Here is a 22,967-nt window from a genome sequence, read left to right on the forward strand (position 1 = left end):
GATAATTTCTGTTGTATAAAACCCAAAGATTAAAAACTACGACATTGGATTTAAAAATAAACCTGAGTCTTTCAATAAAAAGAAGAATGGAACAAAGTTAACCCAAACCACTCATCATTTTTCTTGAAAATACAATAGTTCCCTTTTATCTGAGAGGGATCCATTCTGAGACCCCCGAGTGGATACGCTGAAACCATGGATAATACCAAACCTGATATATACTGTTTTGTTCTATACATACCTACTCATGGTAAAGTTTAATTTATAAACCAGGCACAGTAAAAGATTAATACCAGAACAACTGTAACATACACTAATAGAAGTTGTATGAACGTAATCTCTTTTTCTCTCAAAATATCTTATTGTACTGTATCACTGGTAACTAAAACTGCGGATAAGGGGGAACTATTGTACAACAGTCTCACCATTTCCCAGTATTTCCGAATCATTTTTAGCTTGTCTTCTCCTCCCTTGTTTGCTTCTTTCTGTTCAAGGCTGCTGATTCTTCTCCAGGAGGCTCTTCTAGCTCCAATCACATTGTTATATGTAAAAGATAGGAGGTTTCTTTCTTCAGCTGTCAGCTCCACATCCATCCCTGCTATTTTCTTCATTGACTCCACCATTTCTATAAGAGAAAAGCAAAATCTGTATACCTGCAGCATTAGCACCACATGGATGCTGCCGAAGGGTTTTCTGCCTGTGCCCCCTGGAGGGGTGACATCACTTCCCCCCTGGACAGGAGCCCGTTAAGCAACACTTGGAGGAGTCAAGGAGTGCCACACCAGAATGTGGGGACCAGTGACGTCAGGGAGTGCTCGGCAGCAAGTCCCAAGGTCCTCAGGGCGCCCCAGGGCCTTCCTTGGAAACCGTACTGCTGTCACTGCCCTGGCACCATGGCCCGTGATGAGAGTGCAGCCTGAGCGATCTACAAACTGCCTTCAGGGTCTCTCTTCCATTGTCCTGGTGAAGAGCACAGCCCTGATCCATGCAGGCCTCCTGACCCACACCCTCATGTTCTCTCCCAAACACACTTCCTTATCTGTTCAATATGGACAGGCTGAGAAGGCTAGAACCTTCCCAAATTTTTAAGTTCTGCTTCCCTTTTGATTATAAGTTCTGTCTCTAAATCATTCTTCTTTTCTTTCATTTTCCTAGAAACATTCAAGAGATTGAAGCTGCTCCTTCAATACTTTGCTTAGATATTTCTTCTGCCAAATTTCAGGTTCATCACTCTCAAGCTCTGCCTTCCAGAAAACACTAGGAGCACAATGCAGCCAAGTTCTTTGTCACTTTATGACAAGCATCACCTTTCCTCCAGTTTCCAATAACATGTTCTTCATTGCCATCTGAGACTTCATCTGAATGATTTTTCCCATCCATATTTTTATTTTTTTAAGAGACTGAGTCTTCCTACATTGGCCAGGTTGGTCTTGAAGTCTCATCCTCAAGTGGTCCTCCTGTCTTGGCCTCCCAAAGTGCTAAGATTCCAGGCATGAGACACCAGGCCCGAACCCCTCCATAGGCTACCCACATTCTGTCCGGCTCTCCTCTTCTGAGCCCTCACCAGAGTCACCCTTAACCAAGAGTCACAGGGAGAAGACAACCACCCACACAGCAAGAGACAGGCCTGGAACATAACCTTCCTGCACCGCTTCAGAGGGACCCACCCTGCTGACACCTTGATGGTGGACTCATGGCCTCCAGGATTGGGAGACGGTAACATTCTGTTGTTGAGGGTGCCTAGTCTGTGGTCCTGTAAAACAGCCCTAGGAAACTAACGCAGCCTGTTAGCCCACAGATAGTGGAGAGACGGAATGAAATAATAATAGAAATATATGTGAAATAATAATAGAAATAAAGCACGCAATAAATGTAATGGGCTTGAATCATCTCCGCATCATTGCTTCCCCTTCTCCCGGGTCCATGGAAGAGTTGTCTTCAAGAAACCTGGTCTCTGGTGCCAAAAAGTTTGGGGAACGCTGGTGTAAATGTTTCTGAAAATAGTTAAGCAACATAAGGTTTACCTGCTACAAATAATGCAGATTTAAATGCTAATAAAAATGGGTGCAAATGAAACACTCTTTCTGTGGTCCAGGGAATCTTAACCATTCTATCAGAAAGACTTGCAGCTTGGAACTGCAGCTGCCTTCCCACATCCTGTCCACTGTAAAGCCCTGCAACACACACACATGCACACATGCACGCGCACACACACACATGCACACACATACCCTGTGCTTCATGCCCTCACCAGGGTGTCCTGGGAGGGAATGTGTGTTTTTAGGAGAAATGAAGACAACTCAGGCCCCTCATTTTCCTGGTGATTGCACAAGTGCCTTCTCTGCAGACCATGCTTCAGTGCCTTTCTTGGTTCTCCCTCTTACTGAAAGAGAGAAGCAGAGACCCCTACCCCTGTCACCCACCAGCTGCACCCCTAGGCTGCCCCAGAACCAGGTTCCAGAAGTCTCCCAGGATCCAGGAACTAAGGGCAACCACTGGGTTCCATAGCCACTCTTCTATGGGTCAGGCGCCTCTCTGCGAGCTGACAAACCTTGGCTCTCATGCCCCACACCAAGCCAGCCACACCGCCGTCCCCCCACCAGCATTATTACTGCCTCCTGATGTTAGCCCTGACAACCCTACTTGCTGATAATCTTGCCCCTCACACGCTGGTCCAGGCAAGCCCAAAGGCCAGCACCCTCCACCCACCCTTCCTGGGGGCCACTCTACTTTCTGCTTGCCCAGATGTCTTCACCTGGCTTTACCAAGCTAGAACAAATAACAGGAATGAGCCCCCGGCCTCTACCGGGAAGATTTGCCAAAATGCTCTCCATTTAGAAGGAGGAACAGTGATGGGGCCTACGAATGACCCCAGGATGGTCACCCAAGCAACAAGAAGGGCAAGGAGCCCAGTTTCCTGCCCTTACCCTGGGAGGATGTGGCCAGGGCACCACAAGGCCCTGGAGAGGGGTGGGTAGGAGAGCAGATCCAACCTCTTCTTGAGGAAGCAGCTACCACCCCAGGAAGCAGCAGATGGGGGCGCACAGGCAGAGCCCCCAGTGCTGTAGAGCAGGGCCAGCAGATCTGTACTCAGCCTCAGCCCTGGGGAGCTGCAAGACAGGCTGAGACCCTGATAGGTTTGGATCTGTGTCCCCACCCAAAACTCATCCCTCCTGTGTCAAGGGAGGAACCTGGTGGGAGGAGATTGGATCTGGGGACAGTTTCCCCTGTGCTGCTCCCCTGAGAGTGAGGGAGTCCTCAGGAGAGCTGATGGTTTCAAGGTGTGGCACTCCTCGTTCTCCATTCACTCCCTCCTGCCGCGTTCTGAAGAAGGTGTCCCTTCCGCTTCGCCTTCTGCCATAATTGTAAGTTCCCTACAAGGTAAGTCAATTAAACCTCTTTCCTTTATAAACTACTCAGTCTCAAGTATTTTTTTTTTTTTTTAACAGAGTTTCAATCTTGTCACCGAGGCTGGAGTGCAACGGCACCATCTAGGCTCACTGCAACCTCTGCCTTCCAGGTTCAAGGGATTCTCCTGCCTCAGCCTCCCGAAGTAAGTGGGATTACAGGCGCCCGCCAGCCACCACGCCCAGCTAGATTTTTTTGTATTTTTAGTTGAGACGGGGTTTCACCATGTTGGCCAGGCTGGTCTTGAACTCCTGACCTCAGGTGATCCACCCCTCAGCCTCCCAAAGTACTGAGATTACAGGTGTGAACCACCACGCCTGGCCTCAAGCATTTTTTACAGCAGTGTGAAAACAAGCTAAAACCCCTTCCCTGAGGTGCCTTCTGCTTAGGCAACCAGCTGCCCCATGCTCCTCTGCCCCCTGGTCTTTCTGTTCCCCTCATGAGGGCCAAGTGATAAACAGGGCCAGCCCCAGCCCCATCCTACTGCAGCCCGTGTGGCTACTGGAGAGGCCGCGCTCCTTTCCTCACCCCAAGGGGCCCTGATATGCTCTTTGGATCCTGGAGGAAACTGACCCCTTATTCTCACACTGGTGCAACTTCTTCCAAGACCTCAAACCTGGACAACGTGAGCCGGTCTTTTTAAATGTCTCCACTTGCTAGGGCTGTCACTCGGACAGCACTAGAGGGTGGTGCCAATGGATGAATGGATGGATGGATGGATGGACAGTAGTCCAGGTATGATGTCCCTGTCTGTACTGAACTGGGCCCTTCCTCCAATGAGCAGCCTTCCTGAGTGAGTTTATACAATTGTCCCTTGGTATCCATGGAGGATTAGTTCTAGGGTCCCGGGGATGCCAAAATCCATGGATGCTCAAGTCCCTGATATAACATGGCCTAGTATTTACATAAAAGCTATGCACATCCTCCAGTAGACATAGACCATTACTAGATTATTTATGATATGTAATACAATGCAGATGCTACATAAATGGTTGTGATACTGTATTCTTTAGGGAATGATGACAAGAACAAAGTCTGCACATGTTCAGTAGAGACATAACCATCCAATTTATTTTCTGAATATTTTCCATCTGCTGTTGCTGAACCCACAGATGCAGAGCTCCTGGTTATGACGGCCAAGTGTGCTTTGAGAGTAGGGTGGGTGAGGTTGCTAATGAGTACAGGGGAGCAGGTGTCGATCAGAGGTCCCTGCATTGGGGCATCTGGACGCCCTATCTCCAGACTTGAGACTCCGTTTGAATGGCACAGGCAGACTCAGCCCCGGTCAAAGTTCACCCCTTGAAGCTTCATTTTATCCCAAACTCTTTCTGGACCCTGGAATTTGGCCCTGGAAGGAAGGACAGATGAACCAGATTTTAGATAACGTGTCTGGAATAGAGTGAGGCCCTCCTGTGTGCCTGGCACTTTCCCCATAGGATCCTCTAGCTAGAACATTCAAGGGTCATGGAGAGAAATACCCAGTTAAAATATCAGAAATTAAAAAAAAGATACCATTAGAGACACGAGAAAACCATTAGGTAATAGTATTAGCATTTGTATTCTGAGATTCAACAGCACTGGTCACTTCCCCCCACCCTTATGTGTATCCCAGACCACCCTGGGCCAGGAGGGCTGAGGTTAGGGAACACCCGTGGATGCTCTGATACTGGTCCTGGACCTGGGGGATGACAGTGATGAGGAACTGGGTGCACACATGAGTGGGGCAGCCAGGCCTGGCCAGAGAAAGCACACACACGTGCACAGATGTGTTTATCCATGTACACTTGTGCACGCATGCACACAAACACATTGCAGGCAGGCATGTGGCCGCCACAGGCAGCGGAGGACCCTGTCTCTGGACCCTGCTGACCCGGGCAAGGCCCCACTGTGATGCGTGCCATGACCTCAGAGTGTCACTGGTGCTTAGCACCAATCCGCTCTCAGGCCTGCCTCTGTGTTCTACGGCAGTTACACGTGCACAGTGGTATCAGCTACACACGCACAGTGGTATCTGGGAACAGTTTTGTGGACTCAAAGGTTTTCTACCTGAAAGGCATAACGCAGGCCAGCTGATTCATCAGAATCAGGTGAGTGCGACCTGCTCTCTTCCCTCCAGGCTGACTTGGAGACAGTGGCTATGCTGTGGGCGGTGTTGGCCTCTGGGCAGCTACCAAGGAGGGTCATCCCTGAGCACTCACCGGTCGCCCGTTCTACACTGCCAGTGTAGACAATTGGCTCTTTCGTCCTCATGGTGGCTTCATGGAGTGAGTGCCATTCCCTAGTGTACCCATTCGACAGGTGAGACGTCTGGGGTCAGAGAGGCGGTAACTGGCCTGGGAATCCAGACAGGACCATGGGTTTTGCTCTCAGCCCTGCCGTGCGCTGTGCTGGAATTCAGGCCTGAACCCTGTGACTTCCCTGCCCTAGATCCCAAGTCTTCCCAGGTTTCCCATCCCGATGGGGCAGAGCCTGGCCCTGGCAGAGCCACTGGGATAGATCCACTGTGGGTGGGGGGGATAGGAGGGTCCTCAGAACACCTCTGTGCCCTAAACTGGGTCCTGATGGTGGCTGTGTGCCTCACTGAACACACATGGTCCCTTGTCCTGGGGAACGTTCTGCCCTTGGGTAACTGTGGAAAATGAAGGAGCCCTGGAGGGCTGGCTGGGGGGAGACCATCTTCCCTTCTGTTCAAAGGGGTCCAGGCACTGGGGTTCTCTCCACGTATTTCTTGCTCTGTCTGGTCCTCTCGAGGCCTCGCCCTCCTTTTGCCCCAAGTGTTCCCAGGAGGGACGGTCCATCCAGGTGTTCTCCGGGACCAAGGACCCACTGTCCTTCCACAGTGACCTGGGAAAATGAAGCCCCCTCCTGTAGGGACAGTACAAAATAGTGGAGTCCACAGTTCCTCCCCGAGTGAGGGTTTCCCCTAGCACAATAGATCATTTTCATCCCCCAAACCGAACACCCTCCTGCTCAACTGGCATTATTCCTAAAGTGACTTCACAGTTCAGACTGAAGGGCCACGGGAGCCAAAGTGATGAGTGGAGTAGAACTGAGCAGTCAGGAGAGATCTTGTTCCCTGTAGAAAACTGGACATCTCTGTGGTCCCCGAGCATCCCAGAAGGCCGATTGTACAGCGACCTCTGGTCGCTGACCTCAGTCTCCCTCCACATCCCTGGAATAGCCCATCATGGGCCTTTCACCCTTGGCAGGTGGACACTATTCAACCTGCTGGGGCAGGTGTGTCCCCATTTCATGGCAATTGGGGATGACGGGATTCTCTGTCCAGGTCCCACTGTCCTCAAGTCCTTGGGATGATGCCCACCCCTGCTTGGGACTGGAGACTCCAGACACTCATGCAGGTGCGGGACACTAGGTCTGGCACCTTTTTACCTGGGGAAAGTGATGGAATCAGGGTTACATGGCCAGCCAGCATCTGGGAGCCTGGCGGGAACGGTTCAGGTGTTCTCTGAAACTCTCAAGTACAATGTAACTTTTAGATGATTTTGTTTCACAGGATGGTAATCATAGAGGATGCAGATAGTTTGTGGGCACAGGAGCGAGAGAATATCATCATGAACTATGAGAAGGTACAGGTGGGTCTGCTCCTTGGAGGGAGGCCTCTTCCAGTGCGCCCTGGTCAAAGGGTCCTGGGCTCCCTAGGAGCACAGAGTGGGCACGGGTGGCTACTACCCCCAGGCCCTTGCACCCTTTGACTTGGGCCCCTCACCAAGCCTCCCTCTGGGTTGCAGGGACACCTAGCTGGGCTGCCAGAGGACATGGGGCCTGGGCCTGTTAGAATCTACAACAACATTGATCGCTTTGGGATTCTGCAGTGAGTCTTCTGTGCTCCCCTCACCCCTGAAGCACCTGTCTCAGCTCAGGGATGGGTTTGCTTTCAGAAAGGCCTTTCCGAGGCGGGACTGTCTCGCCAGATCAGGCCAACCTCCTTTCCAGGGTCAGAACTCCTCCCTGGCTCCCCTGCAGGTCCAGCCCCAGGTTGCTGTTAGGCCAGAGGTGCGGGGCCCATCTAGGGAGCGGGTGGGAATGGAGACTGGGCTAGGTCAGGCCCCTGGACTCTCAGCAGTTCTGTCCCCAAGTCAGCACAAGAGGAGCGGGGCAGCCTGAGGGTCTGGCCATGTCTACTTGGAAACAACCCCAGTGAAATCCAAGGGTTCTGGCTACAGGGTGAGGGGACGCCTGGCCTAGCCTCAGGGCTGTTGTCCAGCAGGTCTCTGAGGGCCCACCGGCCCCTGTCCTCCCTCATTTTCCTAGAGCTACAGCCCTCACTGTCCCCTTGGAGAAGGGGGAAAGGCATGGGAACAATGGGAGCGGTGGCCCTAGGAGAATGGAGGAGAAGATGGGCAGGGACCTGTTATGGGCATCTCACCGTGAGGCCAGGGAGGCAGCCGGGCTTGTGGCCACAGACCCTGGGTCTGGTGCTGGGAAGGGATCTGGGGCCAGGTAAGAGGAGCCCAGCCAGGAGTCCATCCCTTAGGGATCACAGGATGGAGAGACAGAGGATCCCGGGGGAGGTAGGGTGGGAGGGAGCTGATGAGCGGCGCCACTTCTGAAACGCAGGGTGTGTGGGTCAGGTGCAGGGAGAGGCAGGTGGATGCGGGGAGTCAGAACCTTGGGGCTGTCAGGCCTTGGGGCTGTCAAGTGGGATGGGCCCCTGGTGCACCAGGAGTACACCGGGCAGGTCTCACGGCAGGCTCCCTTGACCCTGGTGGGGTGATGCAGTCACTCCCTGAGGGACTCCTGTGAGGGCCCTGTCGCCCACCCTGGGCAGCCCCCATCCCGTCTCAGGCCTGACCTTTCTCAGCTCCAGCGGAAAGCACCACCTCCAGTCCAGGATGGGCAGCCCCATTGTGCAGCCTGACCGCCCCCCACGCCAGGGGCCCCAGTAACCCCAGCCAGGCTGGCCCCACACTCCTTCTTCTCCCAGGTCCTGCCCCTCCTGGGAGTCAGCCCCACAGGAAGGCCCTTGTCCTCCCTTCCCTGTGTCTTTTCCTGGACTGAGCCCTGAGCCGGATAGGGACAGAGCCTGTCCTTTCTGGGGGTTGGGTCCCAGTCTGGGGCAGCTCCAGGCCCTGTGCAGGTCCTCAGTTCTGCCTGCGTTGTCTTACAGTGAGACAGAGCTGCGTCCTGCCACTGCTCGGGAGGTGAAGGTAAGAGCCTGATGCATGGGGAGGGGGCTGAACCAGGGATGTGGGGACTGGGCGGGTGGTCGGTGAGGCAGAGGAGGCAGCTGGCCTGAGCGGTGGCGGGTGAGGCCAACACGATGTCCCTGGGAGGGGCAGCACTCTCTGCTGGACCTGACCCCTGGTTGCTGTAACTTTGGCAGCTTGATAAGATTCCAAAGTGAGAACCACAGTTGTGGCTTGGGGGTGGCTGCCCGCCTGTGTCAGGACCCCACCTAGAGGCTGGGACCTGACCTAAGACTGGTGTGTCTGTGGCCTGAGGATGGCACGTCCCGGGGTCCCAAAGCCAGCCCACTGGTGCTCCTTTGCTCAAAGGCTCTCAGCCCTTAGGGTCTGCCCTTCCCTGGTTCCCTTCAGCTGGGTCCACCAGGGCTCCAGAGCCCAAGACCCAGCATCCACAGGTGGCTCTGGGAAGCTTGGCAGCTCCCCTAACACCAACATTCCTCATTTGACAGCAAATGCGGCGGGAGATAACACGAAAGAGCAAGTGGATGGAAATGCTGCGACAATGGGAGACATATAAGAACAGTAAAAAGGTAATGTGTGGAGGGAGAGGCCCCCGGAACCACTTTCTGCAGAGACAGGGGACAGGCACCCATGGCTATGGCCTGGCACCGTCAGCCTCTCCGAGGGTGGGTGGCACACTGTCCTCACCCAGAGGACTGCAGGCCTGGTCGGTGGTTTGCCTGCCTATTTATGCAAGCGTCACCTTGCTGGGAGGGAATCTGAATCTAGGGCTGGAAACACCCAGAGCTCAAGGCTAGGGATTTCCACCCTGGTGACCTAAAGGAAGGAAAAGGTTCAGATCAGAGTCCTGACTCTGAGTGTCCATCCACTTTTTCAATCCTGAAAAGAGAGACCCTGTCCCAGCTTAATGTCACCTCTAACGAGGAATCATGGAGCCAAAACCAACCATTTCCAGAATCCTCGGGCTCTGGTCCTCACTGGGGTCGCCCCGTGGCCTGTGACACCAGGTTGTTTTCTGCCCACAGCTGATAGATCGAGTATATAAGGGCATTCCCATGAACTTCAGGGGCCAAGTGTGGTCAGTCCTGCTGAACATACAGGAAGTCAAGTGGAAAAACCCCAGAACATACAAGGTACGCTCAGCCAGAGCACAACAAACAGGACAGGCCGTGTCAGGGGCCCAGGTCTCCAGCTGGAGGGAGCATCAAGCCCAGGCTGGCGGGTGGGTGGGATGGTCAGATGCACATCCTGGGCACGGACGGTGGCATAGTCACCACAGACAAACTCGGCTCCGGTGACCCTCCCTGGCTTCAGTAACAAGCCAAAAAGCAGCTTTGTGCAGAAGGAAACCTTCCTGCTTTCCTTCCTTCCCGGAGTGCTGACTGTGGGCCGACTGCCATTTGGGGCAGGGAGTCTTCCATCTGTTCTGAGGCTGCTTCCTCCTCTTGGCCCTGCCCTACAGGTCATGAAGGAGAAGGGCAAGAGGTCATCTCAACACATCCACCAGATCGATGTGGACGTGAGAGAGACACTAAGGACTCACATCTTCTTCAGGGATCGATACGGAACCAAGTAAGCCTATGGGAGCCACAGGGTCTCAGCAGAGATGGAGTGAATGAAAGGGATGGGGGCTTCCCCGGAGAAGGGGCCAGGGTCACCTAGGAGGGATGACAGAGCTGCCAAGACCTCCCCTGACCCAGGGAGCAGCTGGCACCATGAAATGAGGACCTGGTTCCAAGCCCTGGGCCAGACTGGAGCATGTGGGGTCAGAAACGAGGAGGACCCTGAGGAGACAGAAGTCAGCAAACAAAATCATGCACAATGGTGAAAGGTGCTCTCCCTGACCCACGGGGACCCATGGTAGGACCCATGGGAGGGTGGCAGGATTGAAGGCCCATGAGCCTCTCCAGGCAACACTGACAGCACCAAATGCTGGGGCAATTAGGGGTCCTGGAAACTGTCATCCTGGTCTGCTGGGAACATGACATGGCACAGCCCCTTTGGCAGCCAGTTTGGCAGTGACTCACAAAGCTCAATGGACTTGAACCACGTGTCCCCAAAGTATCACAAATATTGAATCCACTGATTTGAAAACTGATGTGCACATGAAACCTGCATGCCACGTCCACTGCTTGATTCATCGTCACTCACACAAGGAGCCTTCGGGGACAGTCTTCAACATGGGAACGGGGAGAGCAAGGCTGGTCCTCCCTCCAAACGGAAGACACAGTGAGAAAAGGGAATGAGCCAGTGATGCCCGCACGAACGTGGGTGGATCGTAGATGCATTTTGCTGAGGGAAAGAAGCCAGACCCAATAAGCTACCACGTAGGATTCCCATTCCTGGGCCATTCTGGAAAAGGCCAAACCATAGGGACTGACAAGCAGTCTGGGTGGCCGGGGGCTGAGGGATCAGGGAGAGGCCGGGTGCATAGGGGCCACCCTGGAGACTTGGAAGATGAAGGAGTCGCTCCAGGAGGGGCTGAAGCAGTCGCCAGGAGACTCTGCCCATTGATTTAGAACCGTGGAGGAACTGTACATCCAAAGACTGAGCTGCCGTGTGTGCAAATTGAAAAAAAAAAAATTATTCAGAGTATAAAGGAGCAGGCAAGTCACGGTACAACTGGGCTATCTGCATGTCACAGATGTGGATTTTCCTGAAACATTTCCTCAAAGTCAAAGACCCTGAAGAGCTCACTGCTTATCTGGTGAATCATCTGAACCTGAAATGGGATTTGTTGTCAGGCTTTGTAGACAAACTGAAACTAACGGCATCTGCACAAAACAAACAAAAGCCTCCTTTCTCTGTCTCCTAGGCAGCGGGAACTATTCTACATCCTCCTGGCATATTCGGAGTATAACCCGGTGAGTATTCCCGGCAGTGATGTTTCCAGGCAGTATTTCCCTGTTCACAGGAGTGGGTGTCTGGTGGGGGTGTCGCTGCTTCTTTTAAAGTTAGTATTTGTGACCCACCAGGATATAGGAGGCAGGACTCCAGCTCACTGCTGGCATAAACCTCCAAGCAAGGGGGTGGCCTCAAGGGGTCAAGCTGAGACACAAAGGAGTCGGGGCCTGGACTCCTGGTGTCACCTGGGTCTGACCACCACTTCTCCGAACCAGAAATGACGCCCTCCTCCTGGGGCTTCACCCAAGCCCGGGAGCATGGCAGGGTCACAGGCAGGACGGTGCCATCAGGAGAGATTTTGGACAAGGTGCTGAAGTGCCTGATGGACTTGGCTCTTGTCATGAAATGAATTTGCACCCTGAGGAAGCCTCTTCTTCAGAGGAAGCCTCCCCAGTCACCTCTCCCGTCTCCAATGACATGAGTCCTCCCAGGTGACCTCAGTCCTCCCAGGTGTTGTCCTTTCACGGTGACTCTGGCTCTTGCAGGAGGCGGGCTACTGCAGGGACCTGAGCACCATCGCGGCCTTATTCCTCCTGTATCTGCCTGAGGAGGATGCATTCTGGGCACTGGTGCAGCTGCTGGCCAGGGAGAGGCACTCCCTGCAGGGTAAGTGGACAGCTGCCCATGGGACCTCATACAGCCAGACCCAGGGATGGCCACCCTGGCCAGGTGATCTCGGCTTTCAGCCAAGGTACCTTCCTTGTGTAGGCAGCTCCTTGGGAGTCTTCAGGGTGTCTCTGCTGAGGGTCTCACAGGAGTCCGCGGCTGACACCCAAAGCCCAAGTCAGACGCCTTTCATCCCCATCAGCGGAGGGCATCTCATCCTCCCCGTGGCCACCCTCTGTGTCCTGGTGCCACACCCTCTGGCTCTGATTCTGTGTAGCTGACTCTCCCCCCCCCCGCCCGAGAGTCCTCCTGCCCTCCAGCTGCCCAGGCTCGTGTTGCCCTTGGTGCCCACAAATGGGCCGACCAAGCCCAGGTGGCAGCATCTCCCCATCCCGTGTCCCCTGGCCCGACCCCACTTCCAGGAGACGACCAGGAAGCCCAGCACCCGCCCTGTTCTGGCCGCCATGTGGTGGCCTCAAGTCAGGCTTGCCCTTTTTGCACCCTGGTCCAGGAGGCCTCTAGGGAAACCTGCAGCCAGACTCCAGGGGATGTTCCTGACCAGCCTCCCCAGGGCAAAGGCTGCATGGTGGGGTCACCAGATGGGAGGGTGAAAGGCCTTGCGGTTTGGGGGCCTCTCCAGCTGCCCAGCTCTTCCAGCTGATGGCTCCACATCTTGGGGAAAGGCTCTGATTTCTTGACGGGCTGGGGGCTTCTCAGGATTCCACAGCCCAAATGGCGGGACAGTCCAGGGCCTCCAAGACCATCAGGAGCGTGTGGTCCCCACGTCACAGCCCAAGACCATGTGGCGTCTGGTGAGTTTATGGCGTCTGGTGAGCAAGCTTGGGCTCTTCTCCAGAGGACCTGCATCCCGTGGGGCTGGTGACTGGCTGAGTCCCAGCCACTGGCTGACCTGGGATGTCGGGTTCTCCATGGGCTGGGAGTTGGTCTATAGGACAGAGGCACAGGGATGGGGGCCCAGCTCCCGCAGAGCAGGGCAAAGGACAGTGTGTCCACCGGGAGTGTGGGAAGGGGACGGTGTTGTGGGGAGCCCTGGACACCGCCCATTGTTCTGCACTAAAGGAAGGGTCTTCAGAGGCCCTGGGAGAGGGAAGTTTTTAGGGCAGCCCAGGGGGCCCTGAGCACCTCTGTTCCTCCCATCAGGACAAGGAAGGTCTTTTCACGCAGAGTTCCTCGTTAGGCTGGCTTCTCCAGATGTTGAATGACGGGGTAAGAAGGCACAGGGAGACCCTGGCTCAGGGACCCTCCTTGCCCTGCAGTGCCCTGCTTCCCCAGCCCGGGGGTCTGGCTCACCCACAGCCCACAGGAGGCTCCGCCCACAGGGGGGTCCCCACAGAACACCCAAGCAAAACCCTCTGCCCAAGAGGGTTCATCCCAGGGCAATAACTGGGACTCAGGATGAGCCTTATAGGCAGACTGGGCCAAGAACTGACTTGGGAGGGATCAGGGAAGCCTCAAGCCCTGGGCAAGCCCCTCTCTCCAGGAGCCACACCCCCTCTCCAATGAGTGCCCCCCATGAGGAGCTGCAAGACCTTGTCTGACCCAGCCTCCTGGAGGACTCAGGAAACCCTCATGGGGAAGGTTACTGACTCTGGGGACTGAAGCCCCAGTGGGCTCAGTTTGAGCCACCAGCCCCAGCCTGGAAGGGCTACAGTCTCCCACACCTACTATCCCCACAGATCTCTCTTGGGCTCATCCTGCGCCTGTGGGAGGTGTATTTGCTGGAAGGAGAACAGGTGTTGATGCCGATGACAAGGATTGCCTTTAAAGTTCAGAAAAGTAAGTCTACATGTGCCCAGTGGGGCCTGGGGAGCCCTGAGGTCAGACCCCGACTTACCCGAGGGCAACTTCCTCACACTGTCCTCGTGATCCTCTGTTCTGGCCCAGAGGGAGGTCTGGCCAGGTGGGCTGGGCAAGGCACAGTGACACCGAGCCCGTCCCCAACATGGCCCAGATGAAAGTCAGGAGTGTCCTGAGCACTTCCCTACCCACTTCCCCTGGCCACAGTCTCCTGTGCACATCTGAACCCCCGGGGTGGCCACAAAAGATTCCCACATCGCCTAGTGGGAGACTGAAGTGGCCATGGGGTATCAGCTGTGCCCCCTCCCAGGGAACTCTCCTGGCCTGATGTCCACCCTGTCCCTAGAGCGCCTCACGAAGACGTCCAGGTGTGGCCCGTGGACACGGTTTTGGAACCAGTTCTTCCATACCTGGGAGTTGGATGATGACTCTGTGCTCAAGCATCTTAGGGCCTCTATGAAGAAACTAACAAGGAAGCAAGGGGACGTGCCACCCCCAGGTGGGCTCCAGTGCCATGTCCCCTCCCATGTCACCCTCTGGGGCAGTTAATAGTGGGAGAGTCCCCGAGACCCGCAACCCTAGTACCTGGGCCTTCCTCTTCACCTTTTCTTCCTCCTCTTCCTCCTGGACTCTAAGAAAGTACAGAAGGCCCACCGGTCCTCAGGGCAGGCGCTCAGTGCGTGTGTACTGGATGTGATGTGCACGCAAGAGGGGGATGTGGGCATGACCCTCCAACAAGCACCTTCCCACATTCCGCAGTGTCTCTGTCTCCCCATCACAAGGCAGTCAAGGGCACTAAAGAATCCAGACCCATTTGTGGATAACCCCAGGCCTCCCTGCAAGCAGCCACAGCCTCAGAGAGCAGCAGAGGCTCCTCACTGCTGCACGCTCCTCCAAGGTTGCCAGGACAACCAGCCTTGAGCCAGGGAGACAAGGGAATCGGGTGTCCCAGACCCCACAGCATTCAGGGAGAGGACACAGGCAGGACCCCGGGCCCAGAGCCAAGATATCAGCCAGATGGGGGAACGGTCAGTCCTGGCATGGACTGGACAGCCCAGGAGGGCAGAGGATGACCCATGTCAAGGCCCAATCACCCACTGCGTAGATGGATCCCCATGAGAGGTTGCAAGGGGCTGGGTGACATCCAAGTCCCCTCCCACCTGAGTTCTCACTAGGGGTTGTATCCCTGGTCCAACAGCCCTGGGACGAGCGTGTGTGGTAGGAGGCCCCCAGCCCGTCCGAACCCTGGGGGCAGTGCCAGGAGCCACCTGTCATGCCCTGACAGCTTCCCCATGCCAGGTGGCACACACCCCTCCCTCTGGGATCAGCAGACTACAGGCGTGTCCTCAGTGTCAGGCCCCGGGGGCCACACAGAGACCCCGAGGACTCCAGAGACCCAGGCAGGTGGGGCCCAGCCGGGAAAGGCCTGCATGGGCTCATTAGAGACACTGACCACGTCTGTTTTCCTTTCAGCCAAACCCAAGCAACGGTCCTCAACACCCAGGCCTGTGCTGGCTTCACATGGCAGGATGACCCTCTGCAAGGGGGACAGACAGGCCCCTCCAGGCCCACCAGCCCGGTTCCAGCGGCCCATTTGGCTAGTTTCCCCACCATGGGCACCTCGTTCTTCCACATCCTGTCTTGGTGGGGCTGTCCGGGAAGACACCTGCCCTGTGTGCGCTTGGGGTGTGCCCAGCCCGGCCCCGGCTCAGAGAAGACCTCAGGGTTCCTGGAGATTCCTGGAGTGGAACTCGATGCCCCGGCTCCCGACGGACCTGGATGTAGGGGGCCCTTGGTTCCCCCATTATGATTTCGAACAGAGCTGCTGGGTCCGTGACCCTTCTGAATGTGTCCTGGATAGCCCCGGGACTGTGGGACAGGGCCATCTCGAGAAGCCCACGGGGACCCTGACACCAGGCCCTGCCCAGGCCCATCAGGACTGAGGGAGGCAAGGAGATATCCCACTGCAACAGGGCACCCTGTCTACGGAAAAGAGACTTGCACCCAATTTCTAGAATGGCACCGTACCCCAGGAGGACCAGCTGGCCACCTGCTGGCAGGCGGAACACCCTGCGGAGGGGGTTAGATTGGCTTTCACTGCACTGAGCCACAATGTGGACATGGACTTCCAGCCCTGCACTGCACCCAGCACTGATTCCAACCAGGACACCCCCATCACAGCTAGGGACGAGCAGCAGTGCGCTCCCACCTCAGGGCCTTGCCTCTGCCGCCTCTACTTGGAAAATTCTCAGTTCCCTCCAGCCTTCTAGAAGCATCTAGGGCAGGGTTCATGGCTGGATAACTTCCTGAGGCTTAACAACCCAAGCAAACTTCACGTCCTCATTTTATTTTTTGTTAAACTTACGAAAATTGATTAAGAAAGTGTGCAGCTCGAAAGACCTTCACAGATGGAACACACCAGCCCCCAGATCACAAAGCCAACCATGCCCAGCCCCTCCCAGCACCCCCAGCCGTGTGACCAGCTTTCTGAATTCTGACGACACCGTGTGCCTGCCTTTGTATTTTCAACTCATAGATGGTTAACCCCCTACATGTTTTAAAATAAATGTTTTCTGTTGAAATTATTTTAGATATAAAAGATTGAAAAGGCACTACAGTGACCTGCTACACCTTCCATCCAGCTGCCCCTAATAATGATGTTTTGCAGTACCATGGCACATAGCGAATTTAGACTGGGTGTGGTGTCTCACACCTGTAATCCCAGCAATTTGAGAGGTGGAGGCAGGACGTTCAGGTTCACTTGAGTCTAGAAGTCTGGGACCAGCCTGGGAAACACAGGTGGACCCTGTCTCTAGAGAAAAGTCAAAGAAATTAGTCAGGCATGGTGCCGTGTGCCTATAGTCCCACCTAGTCAGGAGGCTGAGGCAGGACTGCTGGAGCCCATGAGTTCCAGGAAGCATGAGCCATGACTGCACCACTGCACTCCAGCCTGGGTGACTGAGTGAGACTTCCCCTCTTAAAAAAAATTAGCAGTTCAACAGGAGTACAATCCTATTAACTAAATAATAATGTGAACTATTATCTAAGGTTATTAAGGCTGGAATTATCCCATTTTTGCCCAACTTCTCATACCTGTCCCAAGATCACACCTCGGACTCACCCTCTGCCTTCAGCTCATGTCTCCTCAGCTTCCTCCAGATGGTCCAGCAAACACACACCTGGGCTGAATGGTAGAGCTGATTGCTCGTACACAAGGGGAGACCTGTGGGCAGGGGTTTTCAAACTTATACAGCAGATGAGTTTTCCATGGTGTTCCGGAGAACGCCCTTTGAGAAACACTTTGACAGTGAATCCAGGCCCCAGTATCCATCAGCTGCTCTAGTGAATTTTGTGGAAGCTCAGTGAACACGTGCTCTGCAGGGTGCATGTGAAAGAGGCAAGGATGAGTAAGCTGAAGGTAAAGAAGACAGGACACAGGGGGTCTGTCAAAGCTCTATCCCCTGCCTTCAGCACTGATGGATCAAATCCAACTCTTAGGGAATGGTGGCCACCTGCTGGGCCAGCTCCAGGCTCTGAGGATCTGAGAGTGAGTGATGCAGAGCCAGGCCTTGCCCTTGAGGAACTCTCCAGCGTACACCTCCCTCTACCCTCCCAGCACCCTGCAAAGCAGGCGTCAATGTCATTGTTAATGCATAGAGGAGGAACCTGACTGTTAGACAGGTTCATGGGTTTTCCAGGGTTGCACGGCTTCTGGGGGACTAATGTGACCCTGAGGACACGGCACAGGCCAGTGTAATGCCAGGTTGGAATGAGCTGTCATCTGTGCCATGTAGAGGCCTAGGCCAAGGTGGGAGTGACTGATGACCAGCTCAGTCAGGTCACTGAAAACACTCTTGGGTCCTCCCCTGCTGGCTCCCAGGAGTCTGGAACTGCCAGGAGGGTGGTTCCAGGTCCCCCATCCTCAGCTGGGTGTGTCTGGATAGAATAACAAGGCGAGGGCACATTTCCCCGGGCATTCCCTCCAGGTGCCGCTGTGACCTGCTCATTCCAATTTTCTGGAAATATTTCCACACACACAGAATTGCAAGTAGCAGTGGACGTGGTGAGAGGCGTTTGGACATGGGATAGGCAGTATTTTGGAGGCAGAGACTCCAGGACTCGCCGATGGGTTAGCTGCAGGGCTTGAGCGGGGAAGGAGAATCGAGGATGATGTGTTCAAATCGGTCCATTCACTTCCTCTGCGCCACGCCTGTGCTGGGCACTGGGAGAGACAGATGAGCCCAAGAGTCCCGGCCGGGGGGAGTTTTGGGAGGAAGCCCAGAGTGTCTACTGGGAGCTGAGGGCTTGTGTCCACCTCAGCGCCATCCAGGTTCTCTGTATGGATGAGTATAAGCTGAGCTGCCTGGAGGAGGAGCAGCTGCTGTTGGTGGTGACCAGCACGTTCTGGAATGGAGACTGCTCTGGCAACAGAGAGGTGGGTGGCCTGAGGTCTGGATGGTCTAGAAGGTTTTAGGGCCCAGAAGGACCCAGGAAAGGGTCTGGGGGATACAGGACGTCCTACGGACGGTGTTTGGAAGTCAGTGCTCAGGTCACTCCGGGTCACTCAGGTCATTTGCCAGCCTCTGTCATAATTATTGCCACGTGAGAGTGCCACCTTTCCTATGACGTATTTATGTGTTTCTGTGGATGGCCTACTTGTTCGTATTTACAAATTCATGTTTAAAGGAAACTTCTATCACTCTCACAAATGGAAAGCCAGCAAAATATAAATTCAATGAAAACAAAATGAAGTCAATGAATTTTAGCTAGATACTATTCCCTGACCAAGGCCTGCTGGAGGTGGTACAACCAGGGTTTGAATTGAGATGTGCCAAGCTTCTGAGTTTCTTCTCTTTCCCCCACACCAGGGCTCCTGAGTACTGCATTACTGACATCAGGGGCCAGACAGTTCTTTGTGATGGGGCTGTCCTGCGCCTGGCAGGATGTTTAGCAGCTTCTCTGGCCTCCACCCACTGGAAGCCAGGGGAATGCAGAAGAGGCTCCTCCTTCTCTCATTTAGTCCTCAGGACAATATATGACATAAATGTTGTGTCTTTTATTTTATAAATGAACAAAATGAGACTCAGAAAGGTTTAAGTGAGTTACCTGAGAACACACCGACAGCAAGAGGTAGAACTAGAAAGTGAACACAGGTGTCCACATGGGACAACAACAAAGTTCAGGTTCCAGCTTCCTTTGAGTCTCTCATTCCAACAATTCCCATCGTCTGGATATGAGCTGAAGTACAGGAAACCTGGGGCTGAACTCTCCTCCCATCAGGTCTAGGAGCCTCAGACCAGAAGCCCAGCCCATGGTCTCCCAGTCATCAGGCCCACTGGAGTGAGCTGGCATCCACACTAGCCTGGTTTCCCAAAGCTACAGGGATGCCAGTCTCCCTGCGGATGAACAAAATGAAGGGCATTTGCTTCTCCTGCAGGCTGTCGGGATTGAACACAGATTCCTTTTCTTGCTCTCTTCTCCTGCAGCACAAAACAGAGTGGTCCATCCCCCTCCCGGTGTCCCGAGGCTTTGTTGTGTGTTCTCTTTAATTTCTCCCAGTCCCGCAGTGCACCCCACCCTCATCTCCGTGGCAACCTTTCTGCTCTATCCTCTCAACACCTGGACCACAAGAACACTTGGGAAGCCCCTTAACAAGCTACATTCCAAATGGTCATTCCCCCGTGTCCTCAGCCAGTGCCCAGGCCCAACTTGCTCTCCTGGGGTGACTTACTCTCCTGCCCAATATGGTTTCATCATCTGTAAATTGGGGATAATGAAAGTCTTGATCCTGATATTTGACCCTCAAAGCAGAAGTAGCAAGCTCAGCCAAGTCACTTAAACAAGAGGAGACGTTCCTTCTGAACCGAAAGGGCACTGGTCACAAGGGCCACTCCTTTTTCTCTCAGGCCCCTCCAGCACACCCTGGGCTCAGCCAAAGAAGAGACTCAGGCTGTGCTTCTGTGCTGTCAGGATAACATAGGTACCTAGTCCTCGACCCTGCGACTTTAACAGTTTCCTACTGTGGCTCAGTTCTACAGCTTCAGTGACACAAGGTGGCTTTTGCTCAAAATAACCTTTGATAGGTTAAGTTACTCCTCTGCCACTCTAAGTCTGCATAGAACAGTTCTAAGTAAGAGATATTTATTCCTCTGATACCCAGGAAGGGAAGAAAAGGCAATGACATTAACCATGTGTTGGACTTCAGCCTCTGGAAAACCCTGGTATTGGCTACTGCCAGTGTAACCTGGGATAGCTTCACAAACATCAAGCGATGCCAGGAGGCCCTGCTTCATTCAGGGAGCAGGGAGTCGGGACAGGCTGCATATCCGTTCTTATTCAGCAGAGACACTTCCTCTTTATCTATTTCTGGGTGAGAACCAGCACCATTTCCCTGGTGACAGGGGCCCCAGCTAGGAACCATACAGGGTAGGATGCTACCCTACCCTAGACACCCAGCAGGGAAAATGCCATTTTGCAGATGCAGGAGTGGTTAGAGTTTGAAATGTTCATGCTGGACTACAACACCACGTGGGTTCTCAACTGTTTATGAGTTTCTGCGCTCAGGCACATAAGGCCCCTGCAGAAGCAACCTGAGAGTGCACCTGAAATGGCATGGCTATGTGTGTCTGCTGGGGAATCCTAGAGAAGGTTTCTGTTCAATATAGACCTCAGGGCCAATTTAGCCTGGCCCCAATCCCAGCACCGCCACTCACCAGCCTTGACTGTCAGCAAATCACTTTGTTCTCTGAGTTCCAGCTCCCTTGTCTCTCTAATGGGAATTGGATAGCTCACTATAACCCTGCTTTTGTGCAACTGGCACACATGAGTCGCTTGCTAAGTGTGAAAATCCCTCTTCTCCTTCTGTTTCCCTGCTGATCAACAGATGTGGCCGAAAGCTGACTTTAGCCAAAAGTTAAATTTTTGCAAAAATTTAATATACATTTATATTAAATATAGAAATAGGAACAAAAGAGCTAAATCTGCCTGTGTTACAGGATCTTCACTGATGCTAAGAGCTCAAAGACCTGGGTCAATTACATAGTCTCTTTCTCTGCCAAGCCGATTAAACGCCCCTAAAATAAAGGCTATGGGTCTTGGGTTCTCCCAAAACTTTGAGAAATAAAGAGGGGGCCTCTGTGCTGGGTTGTGTGAATTGCACCTCTCACCTGACAGTGGCTTGTGGTGTCCCTGGAGTCTAAAAACTACGTGATGCTCAATGGGAAGTAGCTGCTTTCTGACTGGTATCATTGGATCTGTGCCATGGACAGTCATTGTTGGCCCGGAAATCTGTACTTATTTCAGGCTGGTCCAACTTCAAAAAATAATGTGTCTGCTCTACCACTGTTCCCTCTTCACTGAGCTTCCCTTTCTCAGTTTCATGCTGAAACCCCAAGAATCACAAATATTACCTTTCTACAAAATGCACCATGATGTAATCCCAAAGTCTTCTGGCCTCGCCAGCCTATAGGAAGGAATGAAATTACTCTGAAATACAGCAGGAGCTGCCACTCCCTGAATGTAATATGACTATGGTATTCCACAACTATAACACCGCCATTCTTTCAGAAAAAATTCATAGTTGTTCCATGGCAGGCAAATCTATGCAAGCCTACCCCCAAAGTACATTGAATCTGAGCGGCGGAAGAAAGCGGCTGACAAATCCTACCTCTTAGAAAGTGGCTGGGCACGGTGGCTCATGCCTGTAATCCCAGCACTTTGGGAGGCTGAGGCGGGCAGATCACCTGAGCTTGGGAGTTCGAGACCAGCCTGACCGACATGGAGAAATTCCGTCTCTACTAAAAATACAAAAAATTAGCACATGCCTGTGGTCCCAGCTACTCGGGAGGCTAAGGCAGGAGAATCTCTTGAACCCGGGAAGCGAAGGTTGCAGTGAGCTGAGATCGCACCATTGCACTCCAGCTTGGGCAACAAGAGAAAAACTCTTTCTGAAAAAAACAAAACAAAACAAAACAAAACAAACAACAAAAACATAAAGTAATTTTTAATAGGAACTTACAAACAGAAGCCATGTCAGTGTCTGGAGGTGGAGAGATGAGATCGTAGATCCCCGCACCATTACCCTGCAGACCCAGGGCTGATATACCACAGGGAAAGGGTATACATGATTCAGAAGTGAGGTGTAAGATAATTAAAGTATGATAACAGCAACTCTGTTTTGATCTAAGGGCAGGATTTACAGTAAGTATGTGATCTTACACACGGAATACTACACAAACTGGAAATCTTAATGGCCTTCCCAGAGCAGAGGTTAATCTGAAGTGAACATGGCAGATTAGCATCCAACATGGAGTTGCTTTGGCCTCCACATAGTGACTTCAAGAAATTAAGAATCCCCAAAAGTAGCCACTGTCTTTAGGAGTACAGTGGAGGGCGGCGGCAGTGGTGGTCGTGGTGGTGTTGGTGGAAGAAAGAGGTTCGACTGACTTGTCAAAGTGATGCAACTAATGAGAATTTACAATGTCTTAGTCAGCTGCTATAACAAAAGTCAATTGTCCCAAAGCTCAGTGACTTGAAATAACAATCGTTCCCATGAATCTGTCAGTCAGCTAGGGGATCAGAAGGGGGCAGCTGATTTGTCGGTCAGCTAGGGGATCAGAAATCCAAGTCTTACTGGTTTAACTGGTTATTCTTTACTGGTTATGCCTCCCTGTGTGAAATCCAAAACTGGCGTATGTGAGCAGCAAGCAGCTTTTCTCCAAGTGGTGATTCCGGGACCAGGCTCCTTCCATCTTGTAGTCTTCACCAGCTTCAACGCGTGTCTTCCAAGATAGCTTGCTTATGTGCTTCATGCCAGCAATAGGAAGGAGAGAGTGGAAGGCTGTGCATGGGGAGCAGGGGAGTTCGGGGGCTCACCCTGGACGTGGGGTGCATCACTTCTGCTTATATTCCATTAGCTAGAACTCAATTGCATGGCCATGGCAAAGCAACGGCAAAGAACGCTAGGAAATGTAAGCTACTGTGTCCTCAGAAAGAAGAAATGAGTCTGCTAAACAGCCAGCCAGCCTCTGCCACTCATATAGAGGCTTGTCTCCCCAGCTGTGG

At 53.4% G+C, this 22,967-nt stretch overlaps 1 protein-coding gene across 3 annotated transcripts; it reads left to right on the forward strand.

Annotated features, from left to right (window-relative positions):
• The first annotated feature begins 6,862 nt into the window (after positions 1-6,862).
• On the forward strand, positions 6,863-16,489 carry LOC103242587 (TBC1 domain family member 3F). 3 transcript variants are annotated; one of them, XM_073005560.1, is made up of 14 exons: positions 6,863-6,995; positions 7,158-7,240; positions 8,354-8,576; positions 9,065-9,145; positions 9,602-9,709; positions 10,039-10,148; positions 11,392-11,440; positions 11,966-12,086; positions 12,804-12,898; positions 13,227-13,313; positions 13,784-13,883; positions 14,251-14,403; positions 15,378-15,733; positions 15,920-16,489. In XM_073005560.1, exons 1-14 carry the CDS (start codon positions 6,906-6,908, stop codon positions 16,172-16,174), a joined length of 1,911 nt encoding a protein of 636 aa, XP_072861661.1. In that variant the 5' UTR covers positions 6,863-6,905; the 3' UTR covers positions 16,175-16,489. The 3 variants fall into 3 exon arrangements, with proteins under 3 accessions (XP_072861661.1, XP_072861662.1, XP_072861663.1); XM_073005561.1 differs by having other exon boundaries at positions 8,537-8,576; XM_073005562.1 differs by lacking the exon at positions 13,227-13,313 and having other exon boundaries at positions 8,537-8,576.
• Positions 16,490-22,967: the final 6,478 nt, after the last annotated feature.

This window comes from Chlorocebus sabaeus, chromosome 16 (genome assembly GCF_047675955.1).
Source record: "Chlorocebus sabaeus isolate Y175 chromosome 16, mChlSab1.0.hap1, whole genome shotgun sequence".
NCBI classification, from domain to species: domain Eukaryota; kingdom Metazoa; phylum Chordata; class Mammalia; order Primates; family Cercopithecidae; genus Chlorocebus; species Chlorocebus sabaeus.